This window comes from Mesoplodon densirostris, chromosome 2, assembly GCF_025265405.1.
Source record: "Mesoplodon densirostris isolate mMesDen1 chromosome 2, mMesDen1 primary haplotype, whole genome shotgun sequence".
Taxonomy (NCBI): domain Eukaryota; kingdom Metazoa; phylum Chordata; class Mammalia; order Artiodactyla; family Ziphiidae; genus Mesoplodon; species Mesoplodon densirostris.
Window position 1 is genome coordinate 119,814,073 of NC_082662.1, and position 22,611 is coordinate 119,836,683.

The 22,611-nt window shown below is 38.6% G+C and overlaps 1 protein-coding gene and 1 pseudogene across 1 annotated transcript in view; one reads left to right on the top strand and one right to left on the bottom strand.

The window, feature by feature from the left end:
- CD48 (CD48 molecule) overlaps positions 1 to 16,454 on the bottom strand; it is a 56,083-nt gene extending 39,629 nt beyond the window's left edge. The window contains exon 1 of the mRNA XM_060120604.1: positions 16,370 to 16,454. Coding sequence (XP_059976587.1) covers positions 16,370 to 16,454 — 85 coding nt within the window. The remainder of the gene's footprint in view (positions 1 to 16,369) is intronic.
- Positions 16,455 to 20,472: 4,018 nt separating this feature from the next.
- LOC132483089 (small ribosomal subunit protein eS1-like) lies at positions 20,473 to 21,248 on the top strand (annotated as a pseudogene).
- The last annotated feature ends 1,363 nt before the right edge of the window (positions 21,249 to 22,611 follow it).

A 22,611-nucleotide genomic window follows, 5' to 3' on the forward strand; every position in this document is an offset into this window, starting at 1 on the left:
CCTACCCAAGTACGTGGGAATTTCTTGCCTTTTGGGAGGTCTGAGTTCTTCTGCCAGCGTTCAGTGGGTGTTTTGTAGGAGTTGTTCCACGTGTAGATGTATTTCTGGTGTATCTGTGGGGAGGAAGCTGATCTCCGCGTCTGACTCTTCAGCCATCTTGCCCCTCTCTCCCGATCATATGGTTTTTATTCTTCAGTTTGATAATATGGTGTATCACATTGATTGATTTGCGTATATTGAAGAATCCTTGCATCCCTGGGATAAATCCCACTTGATCATAGTGTATGATCCTTTTAATATGTTGCTGGATTCTGTTTGTTAGTATTTTGTTGAGGATTTTTGCATCTATATTCCTGAGTGATATTGGTCTATAATTTTCTTTTTTTGTAGTATCTTTCTCTGTTTTTGGTATCAGGGTGATTGTGGCCTCATAGAATGAGTTTGGGAGTGTTCCTCACTCTACAATTTTTTGGAAAAGTTCGAGAATGATGGGTGTTAGCTCTTCTCTAAATGTTTGATAGAATTCACCCGTGAAGCCATCTGGTCCTGGACTTTTGTTTGTTGGAAAATTTTTAATCACAGTTTCAATTTCATTACTTGTGATTGGTCTGTTCATATTTTCTTCTTCTTCCTGGTTCACTCTTGGAAGGTTGTACCTTTCTAAGAGTTTGTCCATTTCTCCCAGGTTGTCCATTTTGTTGACATAGTGTTGCTTGTAGTAGTCTCTTAGGATTCTTTGTATTTCTGTGGTGTCTGTTATAACTTCTCCTTTTTCATTTCTAATTTTATTGATTTGAGTCCTCTCCCTCTTTTTCTTGATGAGTCTGGCTAATGGTTTATCAATTTTGTTTATCTTCTCAAAGAATCAGCTTTTAGTTTTATTGATCTTTACTATTGTTTTCTTTGTTTCTATTTCATTTATTCCTGCTCTGATCTTTATGATTTCTTTCCTTCTGCTAACTTTGGGTTTTGTTTGTTCTTCTTTCTCTAGTTCCTTTAGGTGTAAGGTTAAATTGTTTATTTGAGATTTTTCTTGTTTCTTGAGGTAGGCTTGTATAGCTATAGACTTCCCTCTTAGAACTGCTTTTGCTGCATCCCATAGGTTTTGGATCATTGTGTTTTCATTGTCATTTGTCTCTAAGTATTTTTTGATTTCCTCTTTGATTTCTTCAGTGATCTCTTGGTTATTTAGTAACGTATTGTTTAGGCTCCATGTGTTTGAGTTTTTTACATTTTTTCCCCTGTAATTCATTTCTAATCTCATAGCGTTGTGGTCAGAAAAGATGCTTGATATGATTTCAATTTTCTTAAATTTACTGAGGCTTGATTTGTGACCCAAGATGTGGTCTGTCCTGGAGAATGTTCTGTGCACACTTGAGAAGAAAATATAATCTGCTGTTTTTGAACGGAATTTCCTATAAATATCAATTAAATCTATCTGGTCTATTGTGTCATTTAAAGCTTCTGTTTCCTTATTTATTTTCATTTTGGATGATCTCTCCATTGGTGTAAGTGAGGTGTTAAAGTCCCCCACTATTATTGTGTTACTGTCGATTTCCTCTTTTATAGCTGTTAGCAGTTGCCTTAGGTATTGATGTGCTCCTATGTTGGGTGCATATATATTTATCATTGTTATACCTTCTTCTTGGATTGATCCCTTGATTATTATGTAGTGTTCTTCCTTGTCTCTTGTAACATTCTTTATTTTAAAACCTATTTTATCTGATATGAGTATTGCTACTCCAGCTTTCTTTTGATTTCCATTTGCATGGAATATCTTTTTTCCATCTCCTCACTTTCAGTCTTTATGTGTCCCTAGGTCTGAAGTGGGTCTCTTGTAGACAGCATATATATAGGTCTTGTTTTTGTGTCCATTTAGCAAGCCTATGTCTTTTGGTTGGAACATTTAATCCATTCACGTTTAAGGTAATTATTGATATGTATGTTCCTATTACCATTTTCTTAATTGTTATGGGTTTGTTGTAGGTCCTTTTCTTCTCCTGTGTTTCCAGCTTAGAAAAGTTCCTTTAGCATTTGTTGTAGAGCTGGTTTGGTGGTGCTGAATTCTCTTCGCTTTTGCTTGTCTGTAAAGCTTTTGATTTCTCCATCAAATCTGAATGAGATCCTTGCCAGCTAGAGTAATCTTGGTTGTAGGTTCTTCCCTTTCATCACTTTAAATATGTCATGCCACTCCCTTCTGCCTTGTAGAGCTTCTGCTGAGAAATCAGCTGTTAACCTTATGGGAGTTCCCTTGTGTGTTATTTGTTGTTTTTCCCTTGCTGCTTTCAATATAATTTTTCTTTGTCTTTAACTTTTTCCAATTTGATTACGATGTGTCACAGCATGTTTCACCTTGGGTTTATCCTATATGGGACTCTCTGCACCTTCTCGATTTGGGTGGCTATTTCTCTTCCCATGTTACAGAAGTTTTTGACTATAATCTCTTCAAATATTTTCTCTGGTCCTTTCTCTCTCTCTTCTCCTTCTGGGACCCCTATAATGTGAATGTTGTTGCATTTAATGTTGTCCCAGAGGTCTCTTAGTCTGTCTTCATTTCTTTCCATTCTTTTTTCTTTATCATGTTCTGCAGCACTGAATTCCACCATTCTGTCTTCCAGGTCACTTATCCGTTCTTCTGCCTCAGTTATTCTGCGACTGATTCTTTCTAGTGTAGTTTTCATTTCAGTCATTGTATTGTTCATCTCTGTTTGTTCTTTAATTCTTCTATATCTTTGTTAAGCTTTTCTTGCATCTCCTTGATCTTTGCCTCCATTCTTTTTCCACTGTCCTGGATCATCTTCACTATCATTATTCTGAATTCTTTTTCTGAAAGGTTGCCTATCTGCACCTTATTTTGTTATTTTTCTGGGGTTTTATCTTGTTCCTTCATCTTGTACATAGTCCTCTGCCTTTTCATCTTGTCTATCTTTCTGTGAATGTGGTTTTCATTCCACAGGCTCCAGGATTGTACTTTTTCTTGCTTCTGCTGTCTGTCCTTTGGTGGATGAAGCTATCTAAAAGGCTTGAGCAAGTTTTCTGATGGGAGAGACTGGTGGTGGATAGAGCTGACTGTTCCTCTGGTGGGCAGAGCTCAGTAAAACTTTAATCCGCTTGTCTGCTGATGGGTGGGTCTGGGTTCCCTGCCTGTTGGTCATTTGGTGTAAGGGGACCCAACACTGGAGCCTACCCAGGCTCTTTGGTGTGGCTAATGGCAGACTCTGGGAGGTCTCACTCCAAGGAGTACTTCCCAGAACTTCTGCTGCCAGTGTCCTTGGCCTCATGGTGAGACACAGCCATCCCCCACATCTGCAGGAGACCCTCCAACACTAACAGGTAGATCTGGTTCAGTCTCCTATGGGGTCACTTCTCCTTCCCCTTGGTCCAATGCGCACACTAATTTTTGTGTGTCCTCCAAACATGGAGTCTTTGTTTCCCCCAGTCCTGTCAAAGTCCTGCAATCAAATCCCACTAGACTTCAAAGTCTGATTCTCTAGGAATTCCTCCTCCCATTGCCAGACCCCCAGGCTAAGAAGCCTGACGTGGGGCTCACGACCTTCAATCCAGTGGGTGGACTTCTGTGGTATAAGTATTCTCCAGTTTGTGAGTCACCTACCCAGCAGTTAGGGAATTTGATTTTATTGTGATTGCGCCCCTCCTACCATCTCACTGTGACTTCTTTGTCTTTGGATGTAGGGTGTCTTTTTTGGTGAGTTTCAGTGTTTTCCTTTTGATGATTGTTTAGCAGTTAGTTGTGATTCTGGTGCTCTTGCAAGAGGGAGTGAGAGCACATCCTTCTACTCTGCCATCTTGAACCAATCTCCCCCAGGATTTTGCTGAAGCATTTTGCTGAAGCATTTGATGTCTTAGCCAGCAGAGAATAGCAAAACCCTTTGCAACACCCTAGGATGAGGGGCTCTACTTTTGCTTGCTGGCCTCTTGCTGGTTCCAGTAGGCGGCAGTACAACACTGCAGGTGTCTGAGTAAGCTCCAGCTTGGACCTCGGTCTCCAGTGAAACTAAAAGAAATGGAGACCCAGGACGCTATCCTGAGGTAGGAGGTAAGCTTAATATTTAAGAAGCAAGCAGAAGAAAAGGATCCTGAAGAGGAAAATGAGAAGGATCCATCTGATAGACAGGAGTCTAAGAGAAAGCAATGTCTCAAAAAACAATACAAAGAAACAAGGAAATGATTTTCAAAATCCAGATTAGCAAAAAGTATGTCCAATGCATTTAGTAATTGTGTGGTCACTGGTAATGTTGATCTTGGTGAGCACTATTTTAGTGGAGGTAAATGCCAGATTCTCCTTTGCTCTTCTCCTTCTTCCTTCTATCTATTGGATATTTCTTGAGCTACATCTGAGGATGTAGAAATAAAAGCTTCACTCTTGTCTGCTCTTAAGCAGCTCACAGTCTCATGGAGGAACCAGCTAGAGAAGCAAAGCATTAAAATGTAGTTGTGAAACTATGGGTTCACTTAGAATGACTGCACAATATAACTCTGTGTTATCAGAGGAGGCTGCTGGGAGAGAAGTTAATAGGTGTGGTTCCTTTGAAGAACAGGGGAAGTATGTTACCTAATGACGATGAACAAGGGTAATTAATATCTGAGAAGCCAGAGAACTTAGCTAGTTCAAGAAACTGAGGATATTTTAGTGTGGTTGAAAGAAAAGGAAAGAAAACCAGGTCCATAGTGCTAAGGTTTTAGTGTCCAAGATTAGGAGTTTGGATTTTATCCTGAAGCCTTTTGAGGAGATGTAAAGAAAGGATTTGGGGCAGGGGAGTGTTATACTTCAATTCACAGGTTAGAAACAAAACTGATGAAGAGGAGAATGAGACTAGAAACAAGGAGATATTCCAAGGCTATTGGAAGAATCCAGCTAAGCAATAATGCAGGCCTTAGTTGAAGTGGGGTGGAGAAAGGGTGGATAAACGGAAGAAGTCAGATTCAGCAAAACTTGATACCTGGTTTTATATGCGAGTTGAAGGAGAGGGAAAAGGAAGAGTCTGGTTGCTGACTTGGGTGATCAAACCCAAGATAAGAGAAGGGACAAGTTGGGACATGAGAGATGAAAAGTTCAGTTTGGAACACATTAAGATTAAGATGTCTATGACAGAGTTGAATATATGGGTGTAGGACTAAAAAGAGTCACCTGAGCTACATACCAGATACATGTATAAGCAGCACACAAATTGTGGTTGAAGTCATACCATGTACTAGAAGGATCTTTTTTGGAAAGAAAATGTAAAGTGAAAAAGGGGCTGAGGAGGAGCATGCCCTGTGGCTTAGTCCATGCCAGCCACTATGTCAAAAATACCATTATCTATATGGCTTAAACAACACATATTTTTTCCTCACAGTTCAGGAGGCTGGGAAATCCAAGATGAGGGAACCAACGGACTCAGTGTCTAGTGAGAGTCCACTTACTGGTTCGTAGACGGGCATCTTCACACTGTGTTCTTACATGGTAGAAAAGCAGAGGGAGCTCTCTGAGGTCTCTTTTTAAAAAGTATTAATCTAGGGCAGGGCCAAGAGAGTGGAATTGGAAGACCCTGAGCTCATGGGCATAACAAAATTATAACTATTTACAGAGCAACTATTGATGAGAAAAACTGGAAGACTAGAAGAAAAGATCTCCTACAACTAAAGATATAAAGAAGGAGCCACAACGAGACGGGTAGAAGAGTGAAGACACGGTATAGTCAAGGCCCATAACCCAAGGTGGATGACCCACAAATGGGAGGACTATTATAATTGTAGAGGTTCTTCCCAAGGAGCAAGGTGTCTGAGCCCCACATTGGGCTCCCCTGTCCTGGGGTCCTGCACCAGAAATATGAACCCCCAGTATGTTTGACTTTGAAAGCCAATGGGGTTTACTTTCAGGGGTGTGACAGGATTGTGGGAAGTAGACATTCCAGTCTTAAAAGGTGACACAAAATTCCCTGTAATCAGGGACCCAGGGAAGAGGCAGTAATTTGAAAGGAACCTGGATCAGACCCACCTGCTGATCTTGGGGAGCCTCATGGAGAAGCAGGAGGCAACTGCAACTCACTCTGGGGACATAGACACTGGAGGCAGCCATTTTGAGGAACTCGTTCTACCATGTGGGAACTGGTGCTGGCAAGCACCATTTTGGAATCCTCCCTCTAGCTTGTTAGTGCAGGGACCTGGCCCCACCCACCAGCCTTTCAGCACCAGTACTGGGATGCCTCAAGCCAAGCAGCAAGCTGGTCGAGAACACAGTCCCAGCCACTAGCAGGGCTTCTGCCTTAAGACCTCCTGAGCCCACAGCCATCCCAGGACCAGACCCTGCCCATCAGAGGGCCCAGGACTACACCTCATACACCAGTGCTCCAACACTAACACTGGGAACACAAGGTTCCTGCAGTCAGAGGCTCTGGGGCTTGGCTGTGCCCACCAATGAACTGGTACTAGCCCCAGGACCACCCTCATCCACCAGTGGGCAGGCACCAACCCCACGACCTGCTGGCCTTGGCCCTAGCAGGCCAACTCCAGCTTCAAGACACATTGGACCCCTCACTCAACTGCCCTAGGATCAGCCCCACTCATCATAGGCCAACACTAGTCTTGGGACAACTTAGACCCCACAGCCAGTTGTGTCAGGAACTGGCTCTGCTCACCAGTAGACTGACAATAGATTTGGAACCCCTGGCCTCACAACCACCCATGCCAGACCTGGCTCTGCCTACCAGTGGGCCAGCACTAGACCCAAAACCCCCTTGGTTCCTGCAGCTATCAGCCTCATAGCTCAGCCCTGACAACCAGTGGCCAGCAGCTTCCACACAAGCTGGCAACCAACTGGACTGGGGGCCAGCCACATCTACCAGATTGCCCACAGTAGTCAGCCTGCCACAACAGAAGGACCCACATAGCCCAAATAGGGGGCAATCCTAGAGCATAGAGCTCTGGTGACCAGAGGGGAATATGCTACTGGGAGGCATAGGAGGTCTTCTCCAAAAGGTCACTTCTCCAAGCACAGGAAACATAACCAACATACAGATACATAGAAATAAAAACAGCAAATTAAGCAAAATGAGGTAACAGAGGAATATCTTCCAAATGAAGGAATAAGATAAAACCCCAGAAGAAGAACTAAGTGAAGTCGAGATAGGCAATCTACCCTATAGAGAGTTCAAGTTAATGATCATAAAGATGTTCAAAGAACTCAGAAGAAGACTGGATGAACAGAATGAGAAGTTAGAAGTTTTCAACAGTTAGAAAATATGAAGAAGACCAGAGATGAGGAATACAATCATTGAACTGAAAAATACACTAGAAGTAATCAACAGTAGATTAGATGATTCAGAGGAATGGATCAGCAAACTGGAAGACAGAGTAAGGGAAATCAGTGTAAAGGAACAGAAAAAAAGACTAAAGAATAAAAAGAAATGAGGTCAGTTTAAGAGACCTCTGGGACAACATCAAGCATACTAACATTCACATTATAGGGGTCTCAGAAGGAGAAGTGAGAGAGCAAGTGGCAGAGAACAAGTTTCATACAAGGTATCTCCCATAACGCTATCAGCTGACTTTTCAGCAGAAACTCTGTAGGCCAAAATGGAGTGGCCCGATATATTTAAAGTGATGAAAGGGGAAAACCACAACCAAGAACACTCTACCCAGCAAGTCTTTCAATCAGATTTGATGGAGAAATCAAAAGTGTTACAGACAAGAGAAAGCTAAAAAAGTTCACACCACACCAGCCTTACAAGAAATGTTAAAGGGACTTCACTAAGTGAAAAAGAAAGGCCACAACTAGAAACACGAAAATTATGGAAGGAAAAGTCTCATTAGTAAAGGCAAATATACAATAAATCAGCCATGTATAAAGTTAGGAGGGATGGTAAAAGACAAAGGTAATAAAAGCGTGTATATCTGCAATAAGTAATTAAGGGATACACAAAACAAAAAGATGTAAAATATGACATCAAGAACAGTTAGTGTGTTGGGGGGAGTGAAAATGCAGGGTTGTCAAATGCATTTGAATTTAAGAGATCAGCAACTTAAAATAACTATATGTGTGTGTATATATATATACAGATAGAGACAGATAGATAGTTATGTACAATGGGGGGAATATGGTCAATAACTAATACCTTTGTATGATGACATCATAACTAGACTTATCATGGTGATCATTTTGAAATGCATAGAAATACCAAATTGCTATGTTGTGGCACAGGAGCTAACACAGTGTTGTAGGTCAATTACACTTCAAAAACAAACAAACAAATCATAGAAAAAGATTAGATTTGTGGTTACCAGAGGCTGGGGTTGAGGGGAGGGGAATTGGATGAAGGTAGTCAAAAGCTACAAACTACCAGTTATAAGATAAATAAGTACTAGGAATGCAATGTTCAACATGATAAATATAATGACCACTGTTGTATGTTAAATATGAAAATTGCTGAGAGTAAATACTAAGAGTTTTCATCACTAGAAAAAAAATTTTTTTCTATTTCTTTAATTTTGTTTCTTTATGAGATGATGGATGTTCCCTAAACTTGTTGTAATAATTATTCATGATGTACGAAATTCAAATCATTATGCTGTACACCTTAAACTTACACAGTGCTGTATGTCAATTATATCTCAATGAAACTAGAAGGAAAAAATGACCACTAATCCCATTCATGAGGGCTCCATCCTCCTGAGCTAATCATCTCCCAAAGGCCCCACCTTCTAATGCTATCACACTGGAGATTAAGTTTCAACAGAAGACTTAGGGTGTTGGAAGGGGAGGGGCACACAAACATCCAGTCTATAGCATCCTGGCAATACTAATATTTAAAGAATTGTAAAGGAAGAGACATACACAGAGGAGATTGACAACAATTCACTAGAAGAGAAGGAAGAAAATTAAAGCGTCTTAAAGGAGGTCAGTAGGAAATTAGAGAATTTGAAGAACTGGGATATTAACAATGTCAAATACTGCAGAAATGAAATACGATAATGTTACAGGGATGTGTTCATTGCAACGTATATAAACAGGCAATTTATAGAGTAAGAATAAGAAAATGCTTAATAAACATGAAAAATGCACTCATTCTAGGAATCACATAAATGTAAATTAAACAGATATTGATAATATTGCCTATCAAATTGGAAAAAAATAATTGATAGATTCCAGTGATGACAAAATTAGAGGAAACCAGGCACATACACTGTTTATGGAAGTATAAATTGGTGCGGAGTTTTTGGAGAAATGTTTGGTGTTACCTGTCAAAATTTTAACTGTTTGATACCCTTGGTACTTTGTTCTACTTGTAACAATCTGTATACACACATACTGGCACAATTGCACAAGGATAAGTGAGACATAAAACAATGTTCATTACAACATAATTCACAATGAAAGAAGTTGGAAATAATTTACAAATACCAATCAATAAGAGGTTAAGTGAATAAATTATGGTATAAACATACTATGGAACAATATGGATCTGTAATACAGAATGAGACAAAACACATGGTATTGATCTAAAAGAAATCTGTTAAATATTGTTGAAGAAAAAAATTGTAGACGAATACACATGAGAGACTCCTATTTTTAAATTTTATTTTATAGAAATATAGTTAATTTACAATGTTGTATTAATTTCTGCTGTACAGCAAGGTGATTCAGTTACATATATACTTTTTTATATTTTTTTCCATTATGGCTTATCACAGGACATTAAATGTAGTTCCCTGTGCTATACAGTAGGACCTTGTTGTTTATCCATTCTATATATAATAGTTTGCATCTGCTAATCCCAAACTCCACTCCTGTTTTATTTCTACATCTCTGATTCTATTTCTTGTGCTCATTTTTATTACTGGCTGTTCCCAGAATTGTGTCCTTCATCCTTTCTCTTCTCACATATGGTCCCTGAATGATTTACTCTTTTTCTGTGGCTCCATCTATCCCCTGTCATGTTATTTATGATGGAATTTTTCTAATATCAAGAAGATAAAGTTGATATCAGTATAAGCAATTGGCATACCCATCTAAACATGCATTGACTCTAGCTCATTCAGTTAAAACTTCACAAGGGTGGCATATTTTTTGTGCATCTGAGAATGTTCCTTCTTTTCCCTTTTACTAAATGATAACTTGAAGTGGCAATAGAGTTCTTGGACCATCATCTTCACCTTCCTCAACTCTGTAGATGTTATTCAAGTCTTTTATGACATTTTTGCAGCAGAAAGTAGAATTTTCAAGTCTGGTGGTGCTGGTAGTTCTCCCCTATCCAGCTATCTGACTGTGGAAATCACCACCATTTACCTCCTGGATGTATAGTTCCCTCACAGGAGAGTGAGTCTCAAGGCAGGCCTCATTCTTCACTCACGCTTGTCTGGTCTACACAGCTTTATCACTCTAATAAACAAGCTCAGCCAAAGATGCTTTTCCTCCAAGTCTGAGAGGTAATCTCTAAACCCTTGGAATGTCAAGCCTGATAAGAGTATCTTTGTTTGCCAGGGGAGTTTGCACCTGCCAGATAGTAACAATGTGATTTAGGTTAGGGGATTTGAGCCACATCAAAAACGTGATTCAACGTGGGGACTTTGGGTTATATATATCAACTCAGCTTCCTGAAGGGCTGAAAATTGGAGAAGCAATATCGGAGCCTGAATGATGAACCAACACTGACTCTGGACACCAAGACTGGAGTAAGCATCCCTGACTGACAATACCTCATGTATACTGTCATTCATCACTGCCAGGAAGAGTTAATGCTGTTCATGACTCCATGGGAAGAGGACAATTGGAAGATCCATGTTTAAAACCCTCCTGGACTCTACCACAAACATCCCTTCCTTTGGCTTATTTTAATCTGTATCCTTTCCCTATAATAAATCATAACCATGAGTATAGAAGATTTTGGTGAATTTTTTTTTAACAAATGGAGAGAGAGACCCAGAGAGGTCAGCACAGCAAAGAGCTCACACAGTGGCCAAGTGGCAGAATGAGGATTCAAACCTAAGCCCTGCTGTGTGCACTAATCCCCTGGGCCAATTCTGTTCTTGTTCACAGGAGCCTGTGAGGGTGAGGCTCATTTTGCTGCTCTCCAGAACTGCCTGGAGAGCCTGGTATTTCCACCTGGTTACAAATCTCGAACCTTTCACATGTGAGGTGAATTCTAGTGAGTTATCAAAATAGAGTGTGGTTTTGGGAAGCCCCTGAGCTTGTAATTAGTGTCAGAAGTGAGGGAGTTCTTAGGGACTGCCCCTAACTTCAGTTGGCTAACCTTCACACAGAGACTTTCTGGAGGTTTAGAAAATGTAGACTGAAGTACAAAGACCTTCTCCCCTTTTGGAGAAAACAGTGGTTTTCTACTTTTCTGTGAATGTTCTGGAAGGCAATAAATTCCATTCATTTATCACACTATTCTCTAGTCACCCTCCACTGCTCCCATTATTTGAGTAGAACAGTTTATAACTCTGATTGTGCTGTTATATTCTCAGAAGGTAAATTTCTTGCATGTTCCAGTAAACATGCCATCTCCCTTTAAGATAAAATTGACAAACCTTTATCTAGACTAAAAAAAAAAAAAGAGAGAAGACTCAAATAAATAAAAACAGAAATGAAGGAGGAGACATTACAAATCACACCACAGAAATACAAAACATCACAAGAGACTACTATAAACTACTATATGCCAACAAACTAGATAACCCAGAAGAAATAGATCAATTCCCAGAAATGTGCAACCTGTCAAGACTGAATAATGAAGAGATAGAAAATTTGAACAGACCAATGACAAGAAAGGAGATTGAATCAGTAATCAAAAACTTCTCAACAAAGAAAAAGCCAGGACCAGATGGTTTCACTGGTGAATTCTACCAAATATTTAAAAAAGAATTAACACCAATCCTTCTCAAACTCTTCCAAAAAAATTGAAGAGGAGAGAACATCCCTAAACTCATTTTATTACACTAGCATTACCCTGATAGCAAAGCCAAATAAGGAACTACAGGAAAACAAAACTACAGGCCAATATCCTTGATGAATATAGATGCAAAGATTCTCAACAAAATACTAACACACCAAATTCAACAACATATTCAAAGGATTATACATCATGATCAAGCAGAATTTATCCCTGGGATTTCAACACAGGCAAATAAATAAATGTGATAAGCCATATTAATAGAATGAAAGATAAAAATCATATGATCATCTTAATAGATGCAGTAAAAGCATTTTAAAAGCTTCAGCATCTTTTATAATAAAAATTCAGCAAATGGGGTATAAAAAGAATGTACCTCAACATAGTAAAGGCCATATATGACAAAACCATAGCTAACGATATACTCAGTGGTGAAAGGTTGAAAGTTTTCCTTCTAACATTAAGAAAGTGGGCACAAATGTGCCCATTCTCACCACTCTCATTCACTGTAGAGCTGAAAGTCCTAGCCAGAGCCATTAAACAAGAAGAAATAAAGGCATCCAATTAGAAAGCAAGAAGTAAACTTGTCTAAATAGTCGTAAAGATTCCACCAAAAAAACTGTTAGAACTAATAAAGGAATTTAGTAAAGTTGCAGGATACAAAATCAACATACAAAAATCAGTTGCATTTTTTTAACTAGCCACAAGATTTTATTGTAGGGATCAATACATATATCTTTCTGAGAAATAGTTTGAGCTGTTCACTTGATGGTTATGAACACAACAGGATCTGTTTTATTGGTATATTTTTGGTTTGCTTGGCAAGGGAAAATCATGAGTCATTTTTATATATTAACAATGAACTAGCTGAAAAATAAAGAAAACAATCTTATTTATAATAGCATCAAAAATAGTAAACTATTTAGGAATAAATTTAACCAAGGAGTTGAAAGATTTGTATACTGAAAATCACAAGGTTTTGATGAAAGAAATTGAAGACACAAATAAGTGAAAAAATATCCTGTGTTCATGAATTGGAAGATTTAATATTGTTAAAATATTCATACTACCCAAAGCCATCTATAGATTCAGAACAAACTCTATCAAATTTCCAGTGGCATTTTTCATAGAAATAGAAAAATTTATATGGAACCACAAAAGACCAAAAGTAGCCATAGCAATCCTGAGAAAAGAGAACAAACCTGGAGGCATCACATGTTCTGATTTGAAACTTTATTTCAAAGCTATAATAATAAAAACAGTGTGGCACTGGCATAAAGACAGACACATAGACAAGTGGGACAGAAATGAGAGTCCAGGAATAAACACATGTATATACAGTCAACTAATATTTGACAAGGGAGCCAAGAATACTCAATGGGAAAAGTATAGTCTTCAATAAATGGTGCTGGGAAAACTGGTTATTTACATGCAAAAGGATGAAATTAGATCCCTATCTTATACCAGTCACAAAAACTATCAAAAGGGATTAAAGATTTAAGTGTAAGACCCAAAACTGTGATACACCTAGAAGAAAACATAGCTGAAAAGCTCCTTGACACTGGTGTTGGTAATGGTTTTTTGAATATGACATCAATAGCACAAACAACAAAAACAAAAATAAAGAAGTGGAGCTACATCAAACTAAAAAGCTTCTGCACAGCAAAAGAAAGAATTGAAAAGGTGACCTACTGAACTGGAGAAAGTATTTGCAAACCATCTGATAAAGGGTTAACATCCAAAATATACAAGAAACTCATGCAACCTGCACCCCAATGTTCATTGCAGCACTATTTACAATAGCTGAGATGTGGAAGCAACCTAAATGTTTATTTACAGGGGAAAGGATAAAGAAGATGTGGTACATATATACGATGCAATATTACTCAGCCCTAAAAAAGAATGAAATCAATCCATTTGCAGCAACGTGGATGGACCAAAGATTGTCATACTGAGTAAAGTATGAAATAAGTAAGTCAGAGAAGAACAAATATCGTATGATATCACTTATATGTAGAATCTAAAAAAATGGTACAAACGAACTAATTTACAAAACAAAGAGTCACAGAAGCAGAAAACAATCTTATGGTTACCAGGAGGAAAGGGGGGAGGGTTAAACTGGGAAATTGGGATTGACATATACACACCACTATATGTAAAATAGATAACTAATAAAGACATAATGTATAGCACAGGGAACTCTACTCAATACTATGTAATGACCTACATGGGAAAATAATCTAATAAAGAGTAGATATCTGTATATGTATAACTGATTCACTTTGCTTTACAGCAGAAAGTAACACAACATTGTAAATCAACTATACTTCAATAAAAAAATATATATGGAACTCATGCAACTCAATAGAAAGAAATATTATTTAAAAATGGGCAGAGGACATGAATAGACATTTTTCCCAAAGAAGACACATAAATGACCAACATGTCCATGACTTATTAGCTCCATGTACTTGGATGTCAAAATCTCTTTCCAGATTTGGGAAATTCTCAGCCATTATTTCTTTTTGCTTGTTTTTTGTGTTTTTTTAGAACTTTCTTATTTTTTTAACATCTTTATTGTAGTATAATTGCTTTAAAATGGTGTGTTAGTTTCTGCTTTATAACAAAGTGAATCAGCTATATATATACGTATATCCCCATTACTCCTCCTTCTTGTGTTTCCCTCCCACACTCCCTATCCCACCCCTCTAGGTGAACATAAAGCATCAGCCTGATCTCCCTGTGCTATGTGGCTGCTTCCCACTAGCTATCTATTTTACATTTGGTAGTGTATATATGTCCATGCCACTCTCTCACATCGTTCCAGCTTACCCTTCCCACTCCCTGTGTCCTCAAGTCCATTCTCTACATCTGCATCTTTATTCCTGTCCTGCCCCTAGGTTCTTCAGAACCTTTTTTTTTAATTTTAAATTCTATATATATATATTAGCATACAGTATTTGTTTTCCTCTTTCTGACTTCCTTCACTCTGTATGACAGACTCTAGGTCCATCTACCTCACTACAAATAACTCAATTTCTTTTCTTTTTATGGCTGAGTAATATTCCATTGTATATATGTGCCACATCTTCTTTATCCATTCATCTGTCAATGGACACTTAGGTTGCTTACATGTCCTGCCTATTGTAAATAGAGCTGCAATGAACATTGTGGTACATGGCTCTTTGAATTATGGTTTTCTCAGGGTATATGCCCAGTAGTGGGATTGCTGGGTCATATGGTAGTACTATTTGTAGTTTTTAAAGGAACTTCCATACTGTTCTCCATAGTGGCTGTATCAATTTACATTCCTGCCAACAGTGCAAGAGGGTTCCCTTTTCTCCACACCCTCTCCAGCATTTATTGTTTGTAGATTTTTTGAAGATGGTCATTCTGATCTGTGTCAGGTGATACCTCATTGTAGTCTTGATCTGCATTTCTCTAATGATTAGTGATGTTGAACATTCTTTCATGTGTTTGTTGGCAATCTGTATATCTTCTTTGGAGAAATGTCTATTTAGGTCTTCTGCCCATTTTTTGGATTGCGTTGTTTGTTTTTTGACATTGAGCTGCATGAGCTGCTTGTAAATATTGGAGATTAATCCTTTGTCAGTTACTTCATTTGCAAACATTTTCTCCCATTCTGAAGGTTGTCTTTTTGTCTTGTTTATGGTTTCCTTTGTTGTGCAAAAGCTTTGAAGTTTCATTAGGTCCCACTTGTTTATTTTTGTTTTTATTTCCATTTCTCTAGGAGGTGGATCAAAAAGGATCTTGCTCAGCCATTATTTCTTTTTTTTTTTTAGATTTTTTTTTAATTTTATTTTACAAATTTAATCAGTTATACATATACATATGTTCCCATATCCCCTCCCTTTAGCCATTATTTCTTTAAGTAAGCTTTCTGCCCCTTTTTCCTCCTCTTCTCCTTCTGGGTCTCCAATCATATGTAGATTGTTTATTTTCATATTAGCCCATAATTCACATAGGCTTTCTTTGCTCTTTTTCATTGTTTTTTCTTCTCTGAGAGAATGATTCAAAGGACCTGTCTTCTAGTTCACTAATTCTCTGTTTGGTTGAGTCTGTTGTTGAAGCTCTCTATGGACTCTCAGTTTAGTTACTGTATTCTGCAACATAGGATTTCTGTTTTGGGGTTTTTTTTTTTTTTTAATGGTTTCTATTTCTTTGTTGAACTTTTCATTTTGTTCATGCACTGTTTTCCTAATTTTATTTAGTTGTCTCTCTGTGTTTTCTTAGAGTTCACTGAATTTAAGAAGATTATTCTGAATTCTTTGTCAAACACTTTGTAAATCTCTATTTCTTTAGGGTCAGCCTTTGGAGCTTTATTAGTTTCCTTTGATGGTGTCATGTTTCCTTGATTATTCATGATCCTTGTGGCCTTGAATTGGTGTCTGCACATTTGAGGAAGTAGGTACCTCTTCCAGTCTTTAAAACTAGCTTCAGCAGGCAAAGCCCTTTACCAGTCAGCCGATCCAGAGATCCAGAGATCCTGAGTGGGGCTTGCTTCTTGAGTCCTTGTACTGGCAAGTATGGTGCCTGGGTCATCATGCTGGCAGGCCTGGTGCTTGGGTTCATTTGTGCCTGGGTCCATGGTTTGGGCCCGGAGCCTGGGTTCACTTGGGTGGGTCTGATGCATAAGTCTGTGGTGGGGAGCCTAGGATCTGTGTCCAAATGGGAAGACCTGTCTTCTAGGACCACAGGGGCCAAGCAAGGCTACCAAGGCTAGTCAACCAAGGCTAGTCTCATAATTTGCCTGCAGATTCCTTTGGATTTTCTACATCAGCAGTAATGTGATCTAAACCAAGGCTACCAAGGTACCAGTGAGATGAGCCTGACATCTGGGTCTAAAGGAACCAGTCAGGTGCTGGGATGGGCCAGGAACCTGGTTTTGTGGGAGCCAGCCTGGAGGCTGGGGACATGGGGATTGGCCTGGACCTAGGGTGATCCTGGAGCATGAGGCCACAGCTGCTGGCCTGAAGGTTGTGTCTGAGGGAAGTCATCTGGCACTGGGGCAGACCAGGAGCCTGAGTCTGTAAGAGAGTATCTAAAGTCTAGGTCTGCAGGGACCAGCCTGGCACTGGGGCAGGCTGGCAGCTTGGGGTGTGGTAGCATGGGCCCAGCTGGAGTCTGGGTTCATAGAAGCTTAGATTCCTAGGAGCTGGTTGGGAGCTGGGACCACAATAGTCATGAGCTAAGGGAGCTGACTTGCTCTGGGGTGGTCCAGGAGGCTGGGTTTACTGGAGTCCACCAGGAGTCTATTGTCACAGAAGCTGCCTGGAGCCACTGGAGTTGTTCAAATTGATGTTTCTAGGAAGGGACAGGCACTAAAAAATCCTACACCACCATCTGGCTCATTTTACTCCTGTCTCTTCTAAGACTGAATTTTTCTATACATTTGCTAGTCACAATACCTGTGTGTTCTTTTTGTGAGTTTTTACTAACTAACTGCATTCGTTTGCCCAATTTAGCCATGGAGTCAATACTGACTACTTACATGAGATCAGAGCTGGTCACAGATTGTCAGGGGCACATGGTAGCAAGTTCTTCCAGTGTGCTTTCTAGTCTTAGTATCAATTTGATGTGATTTTCATCTTAATGTGCTAACAGAGTCTACCTTCTTTACATCAAAATATAGTATTTTATATAAAAATCAACCTTAATTTCCACAAAATGGCTCCCAGAGTGATTTGTAAATCTGTTTATACTAATTTGCACAGCTGCTAAGTAACTGAAATATGTTGAGCTTCTACCAAATCCCCCCCTCCTTTTTTTGAAAAAGAGTTACATTACAGTCAGCCTTCCATATCCATGTTTCTAGAACTCACAGATACAGAGGGTGATTATAAAGGACTTGAGCATCCAGGGTATCTTGGTATGGAGTGGGCAGTCCTAGACTCAATCTCTCATGGGTACCAAGGGACTACTGTATATGATTATAATGTCAGAATTTACAATTGGTGGCATGAGCTCTGTGAAAACAGAGACTAGGTGTAGCATGTTTGTCAACATCTCCATGTTTGTCAACTTACACACACCCTCAGTCTCCCACCTACCTCCCCCATCCCTCTTACCTAAGCCTGGCACATGGCACACATATCTGTGCCAGCAGATAGCAGCAAAGAGTCAGGGGATCAGAGATGAGATAACAGTTAAGAGTGCTGTGGCCTACCTGAAGGGGTCAGGTGTCTTTTCTGCAGTGGGGAGAGAGCTGGAACATCAATGCAGAGGGCAGAGGGCAAGTGCAGAGGCACAGCAGGCATATGGCTCACCAGCATTCCTCACATAAAGACTGGGACTAGGGGATTTCCCTGGCGGTCCAGTGGTTAAGACTTTGCCTTCCAATGCAGGGGGTGTGGGTTTGATCCCTGGTCAGGGAGCTAAGATTCCATATGCCTCCCAGCCAAAAAACTAAAACATAAAAACAGAAGCAATATTGCAACAAATTCAATAAAGACTTAAAAAAAAAAAAAAGACTGGGACTTCATCTGTTTATGCTTACGGCCCAAGACCTGGCTCTTTATAACTGATTAGAAGCTCTTTTAAATGAATTATAATTAAAATAATAGCTAATGTTTACTGAGGACTTACTAGGAGGTAATCTTGAACTATGTCAAGATTAGTAAACAAGTGTTAACCTGTGAGCCAAGTTAGAAAAATATCTTGTATATGATATGGTTGTTTGCTGGAGTCCTGTTCACTCCTTTATTAGTTCTCATAATTTGCCTGCAGATTCCTTTGGATTTTCTACATCAGCAGTAATGTGATCTAAAAATATGATAATTTGTGTCTCCTTTTCTAATCCACAAACATTTTTTATTTTTCTTGTTTCATTGCTTTGGCCAAGACACCAGTTAATTAATAAATAGTAGCAGTAACTGGAGAAATTCTTGCCTTATTCCTGACTTTGATAGTATTGCTTCTAAAGGCTCACTACCTAAATATGATGTTTGCTGTAGTTTTCTACAACTTTTTGCAATTATGAGTGAGTACTGAATTTTACCAAGTTTTTATTAAATCTTCTGAGATTTTACCAATTAACAAGAAGTCATTTTTAAAGATTCCACCATTATTTCAATAAGAGAAAGATAGATATATATATTAGAAAGGCTATAAAAACACATAATCAGACTACTAATTCCAGAGAAGATGAAGTGGGCACATTTCTCTCTACTTTTCAAAGTACAGATAAAAACCATGGACATTATATATAAAACACAAACACAAGAAGATTCTAAAAGGTGGAGAGAAGAAGTACTGGTTAGGGACAATAAGATCCAAGGAATGACATGGTGGTTAGTTCCCTGGGTTTCCTTTTTGTCATTTATATACCTTGGGCTGTGTGTTAAACAAGTCTGTAACCCAGAAATGTCAGTCCCAAGAGAACTCTTCTCTCTCTTGGCAAAGGATGAGAAAAGAGATGGCCTAGCAAGACAGAAGCCTTTAGGCAATGATCACCTTATTCTGGCCAAATGCCATTGGAAAAATGTGGGACCCCACACCATCAGCTAGGCCAAGAGGAAGGCCTAGACCTCCGTCTCTCTTGGCAGTAAGGAGGAATCCCTCCTCTTCCCAACTGGGGTGACATCAGAAGAGGCTGAGTGGGAAGACTGAACTTCCATTCCCACCCTGAAGTAATGAGGCACTACTTCTCTCTCTTGCTTGGGGTGTTATTGAGCAAGGACAAGGGAAATTTTGGATTTTCACAACTACCCAGTTGTAATAACATCACCTACCCCACCACCACAGTGTCAAAAATCACTCTTCATACCAAAAACCAGGAAAATATCAACTTGAATGAAGAAAATGCAATCAATAGACACCAAAACCAAGATGACAGATGTTGGAATTATCTGACAAGGATTTTAAAGCAACCATCATAAAAATGCTTCAACAAGTAATTATAAAACCCTGGAAATGAAAAAAAGACAAAACCACTAGAAAGTCTCAGCAAAAGAACAGAATATATGAAGAAGAAACAAAGGGAAGTTTTAGAAGTGAATAATGCAGTAAATGAAAATTAAAAGTCACTTAATAGGCTTAATAGCAAAATGGAGATTATAAAGGAAAGAATCAGTGTACTTGAAGATTAAAAATGTGCAAGCTGAACAACAGAAAGAAAATAGACTGAAAAAAATTAACAGAGACTCAGAGTTCCATGGGGGCAATAATAGAAGATCTAACATTCTTGTTATCAAAGTCTCAGAATGAGAGGAGAAAAAATAAGAATGTTGGGCTAAAAAAAGAAAAACTATTCAAAAAGTGTTGAAATTTCTCCAAACTTGGCAAAAAGCACAAATCTACAGATTCAAGAAACTGAACGAACCCCAAAGAAACTCAAAGAAATACATACCAAGACACATTATAATCAACCAGCTGAAAACAAACAAAAAAGAAAAAAAATCTTCATAACATAGAGAAACAACACATTAACTACAGGGGAAAACAATTTAAATGACTGCTGATTTCTCATTAGAAACCAATGCGGGCAAGAGGAGTAGCATAACATTTTTCAAGTGTTGAAAGAAAAGAACTGTCAATCTAGAATTCTACACCCAGGGTCAGCAAGATCAAGCACCTTACAAAAGGTGGTAAAAAGGGAGCCAAGAAGAAAGTGGTTGACCCATTTTCTAAGAAAGATTGGTATGATGTGAAAGCACCAGCTATGTTCAATATAAGAAATATTGGGAAAACACAAGTCACGAAAACTCAAGGAACCAAAATCGCATCTGATGGCCTCAAGGGTCATATTTTTGAAGTGAACCTTGTTGATCTGCAGAATGATGAAGTTGCATTTAGAAAATTCATGCTAATTACTGAGGATGTTCAGGGCAAAAACTGCCTGACTAATTTCCATGGCATGGATCTTACCCATTACAAAATGTGCTCCATGGTCAAAAAATGTCAGACCATCATTGAAGCTCACATTTATGTCAAGACTACCTATGGTTATTTGCTTCGTCTATTCTGTACGGGTTTTACTAAAAAACGCAACAATCAGATTTGGAAGACCTCTTAAGCCCAACATCAGCAGGTCCTCCAGATCCACAAGAAGATGATGAAAATCATGACCCAAGAGGTGCAGACAAATGACTTGAAAGAGGGTAAATAAATTCATTCCAGGCAGCATTGGGAAAGACAGAAAAGGCCTGCCAATCTATTTATCCACTCCATGATGCATTTGTTAGAAAAGAAAACATGAAGAAGCCCAAGTTTGAATTGGGAGAACTCATGGAGCTACATAGTGAAGATAGTAGTTCTGGAAAGGCTACTGGGGATGCAGCAGGTGCTAAAGTTGAATGAACTGATGGATATGAGCCACCAGTCCAAGAATCTGTTTAAAAATCAGGCTTCTAATGGGGACAAATAAAAGATCTTATTTGTGAAAAAATAGAATTCTATGCCCAGGAAATGAAGGTGAAATCAAGACATCCTCATTGTGAAGGAAAACTAAAAGTATTTGTCACCAGCAGACCTACCCTAAAAGAATGGCTAAAGGAATATCTTGAAACAGAAAGAAAAAAGAAGGAAACTTGGAACATCAGGAATAAAGAAAGAGCAATGGAAAGAGTAAAAATATGGGTTAAATATCATGGACTATCCTTCTCCTCATTTCTTTCTTTTTATTGGCTGCACCAGGCGGCTTGCAGGATTTTAGTTCCCCCACCAGGGATTGAACCCAGGCCCTGGAAGTGAAAGTACTGAGTCCTAACCACTGGACCACCAGGGAATTCCCTATCCTTCTCCTCTTGAGTTTTCTAAATTATATTTAACAATTGAAGCAAAAATTATAACATTACCTGATATGGTTCTCAATATGTGGAGAGGATATAGTTAAGATAAGTTATTAAGGAGTGATGGTAAATGAATCTTGTAAGGGTAATGTTTCTACATGCTAGTTGAACTGGTAAAAAGCCAACATCAGTAAACCATAAGTTACGTAGGTTTAACATAATGCCTTGAGCAGCCATTTAAAAATCTATTCAAAGAGATACACTCAAGATACACTATGGATAAATCAAAATGGAATTATTTTTAAAATATTCAAATAACCTACAGAATGGCCAGGAAAGTAAAACGGAGGAATAAAAAAACAGGAGAAACAAGAAGAAAACAAACAATAAAATGGCAGACTTAAGTCATAATATATCAATAATTACATTATATAAATCAATGGAACAGAATAGGTAGCCCAGAATATACCCACACAAGTATGATCAACTGCATTTTGACAGAGGTATAAAAGAAATTCAAAATAGACAATTAATGAAAACACACTGTATAGCACAGGTAACTTCACTTAAGGTACTGTGGTAACCTAAATGGGAAGGAAATCCAAAAAAGAGGGAATATATGTATATGTATAGCTGATTCATTTTGCTGTACAGCAGGAACTAACACAACATTGTAAAGCAACTATACTCCAATAAAATTAATTTTAAAATAAAAAGCAATTCAATATAGAAAGGACAGTCTTTTCAACAAATGGTGCTGGAACAATTGGACAACCATATATTATGGATATAGGTCTCTTGTTGAATAAATGTATTACAAATATGTTCTCCCACTACGTGGCTTGACTTTTTACTATTCTAACGGTTTCTTTTGATTAAAAGAACTTCTTAATTTTGCTGTACTATACTCTAAGCCTTCATTTTCTCATCGTAAACTAGGCATTATGGTAGTATTTCACTCACAGGGTTGT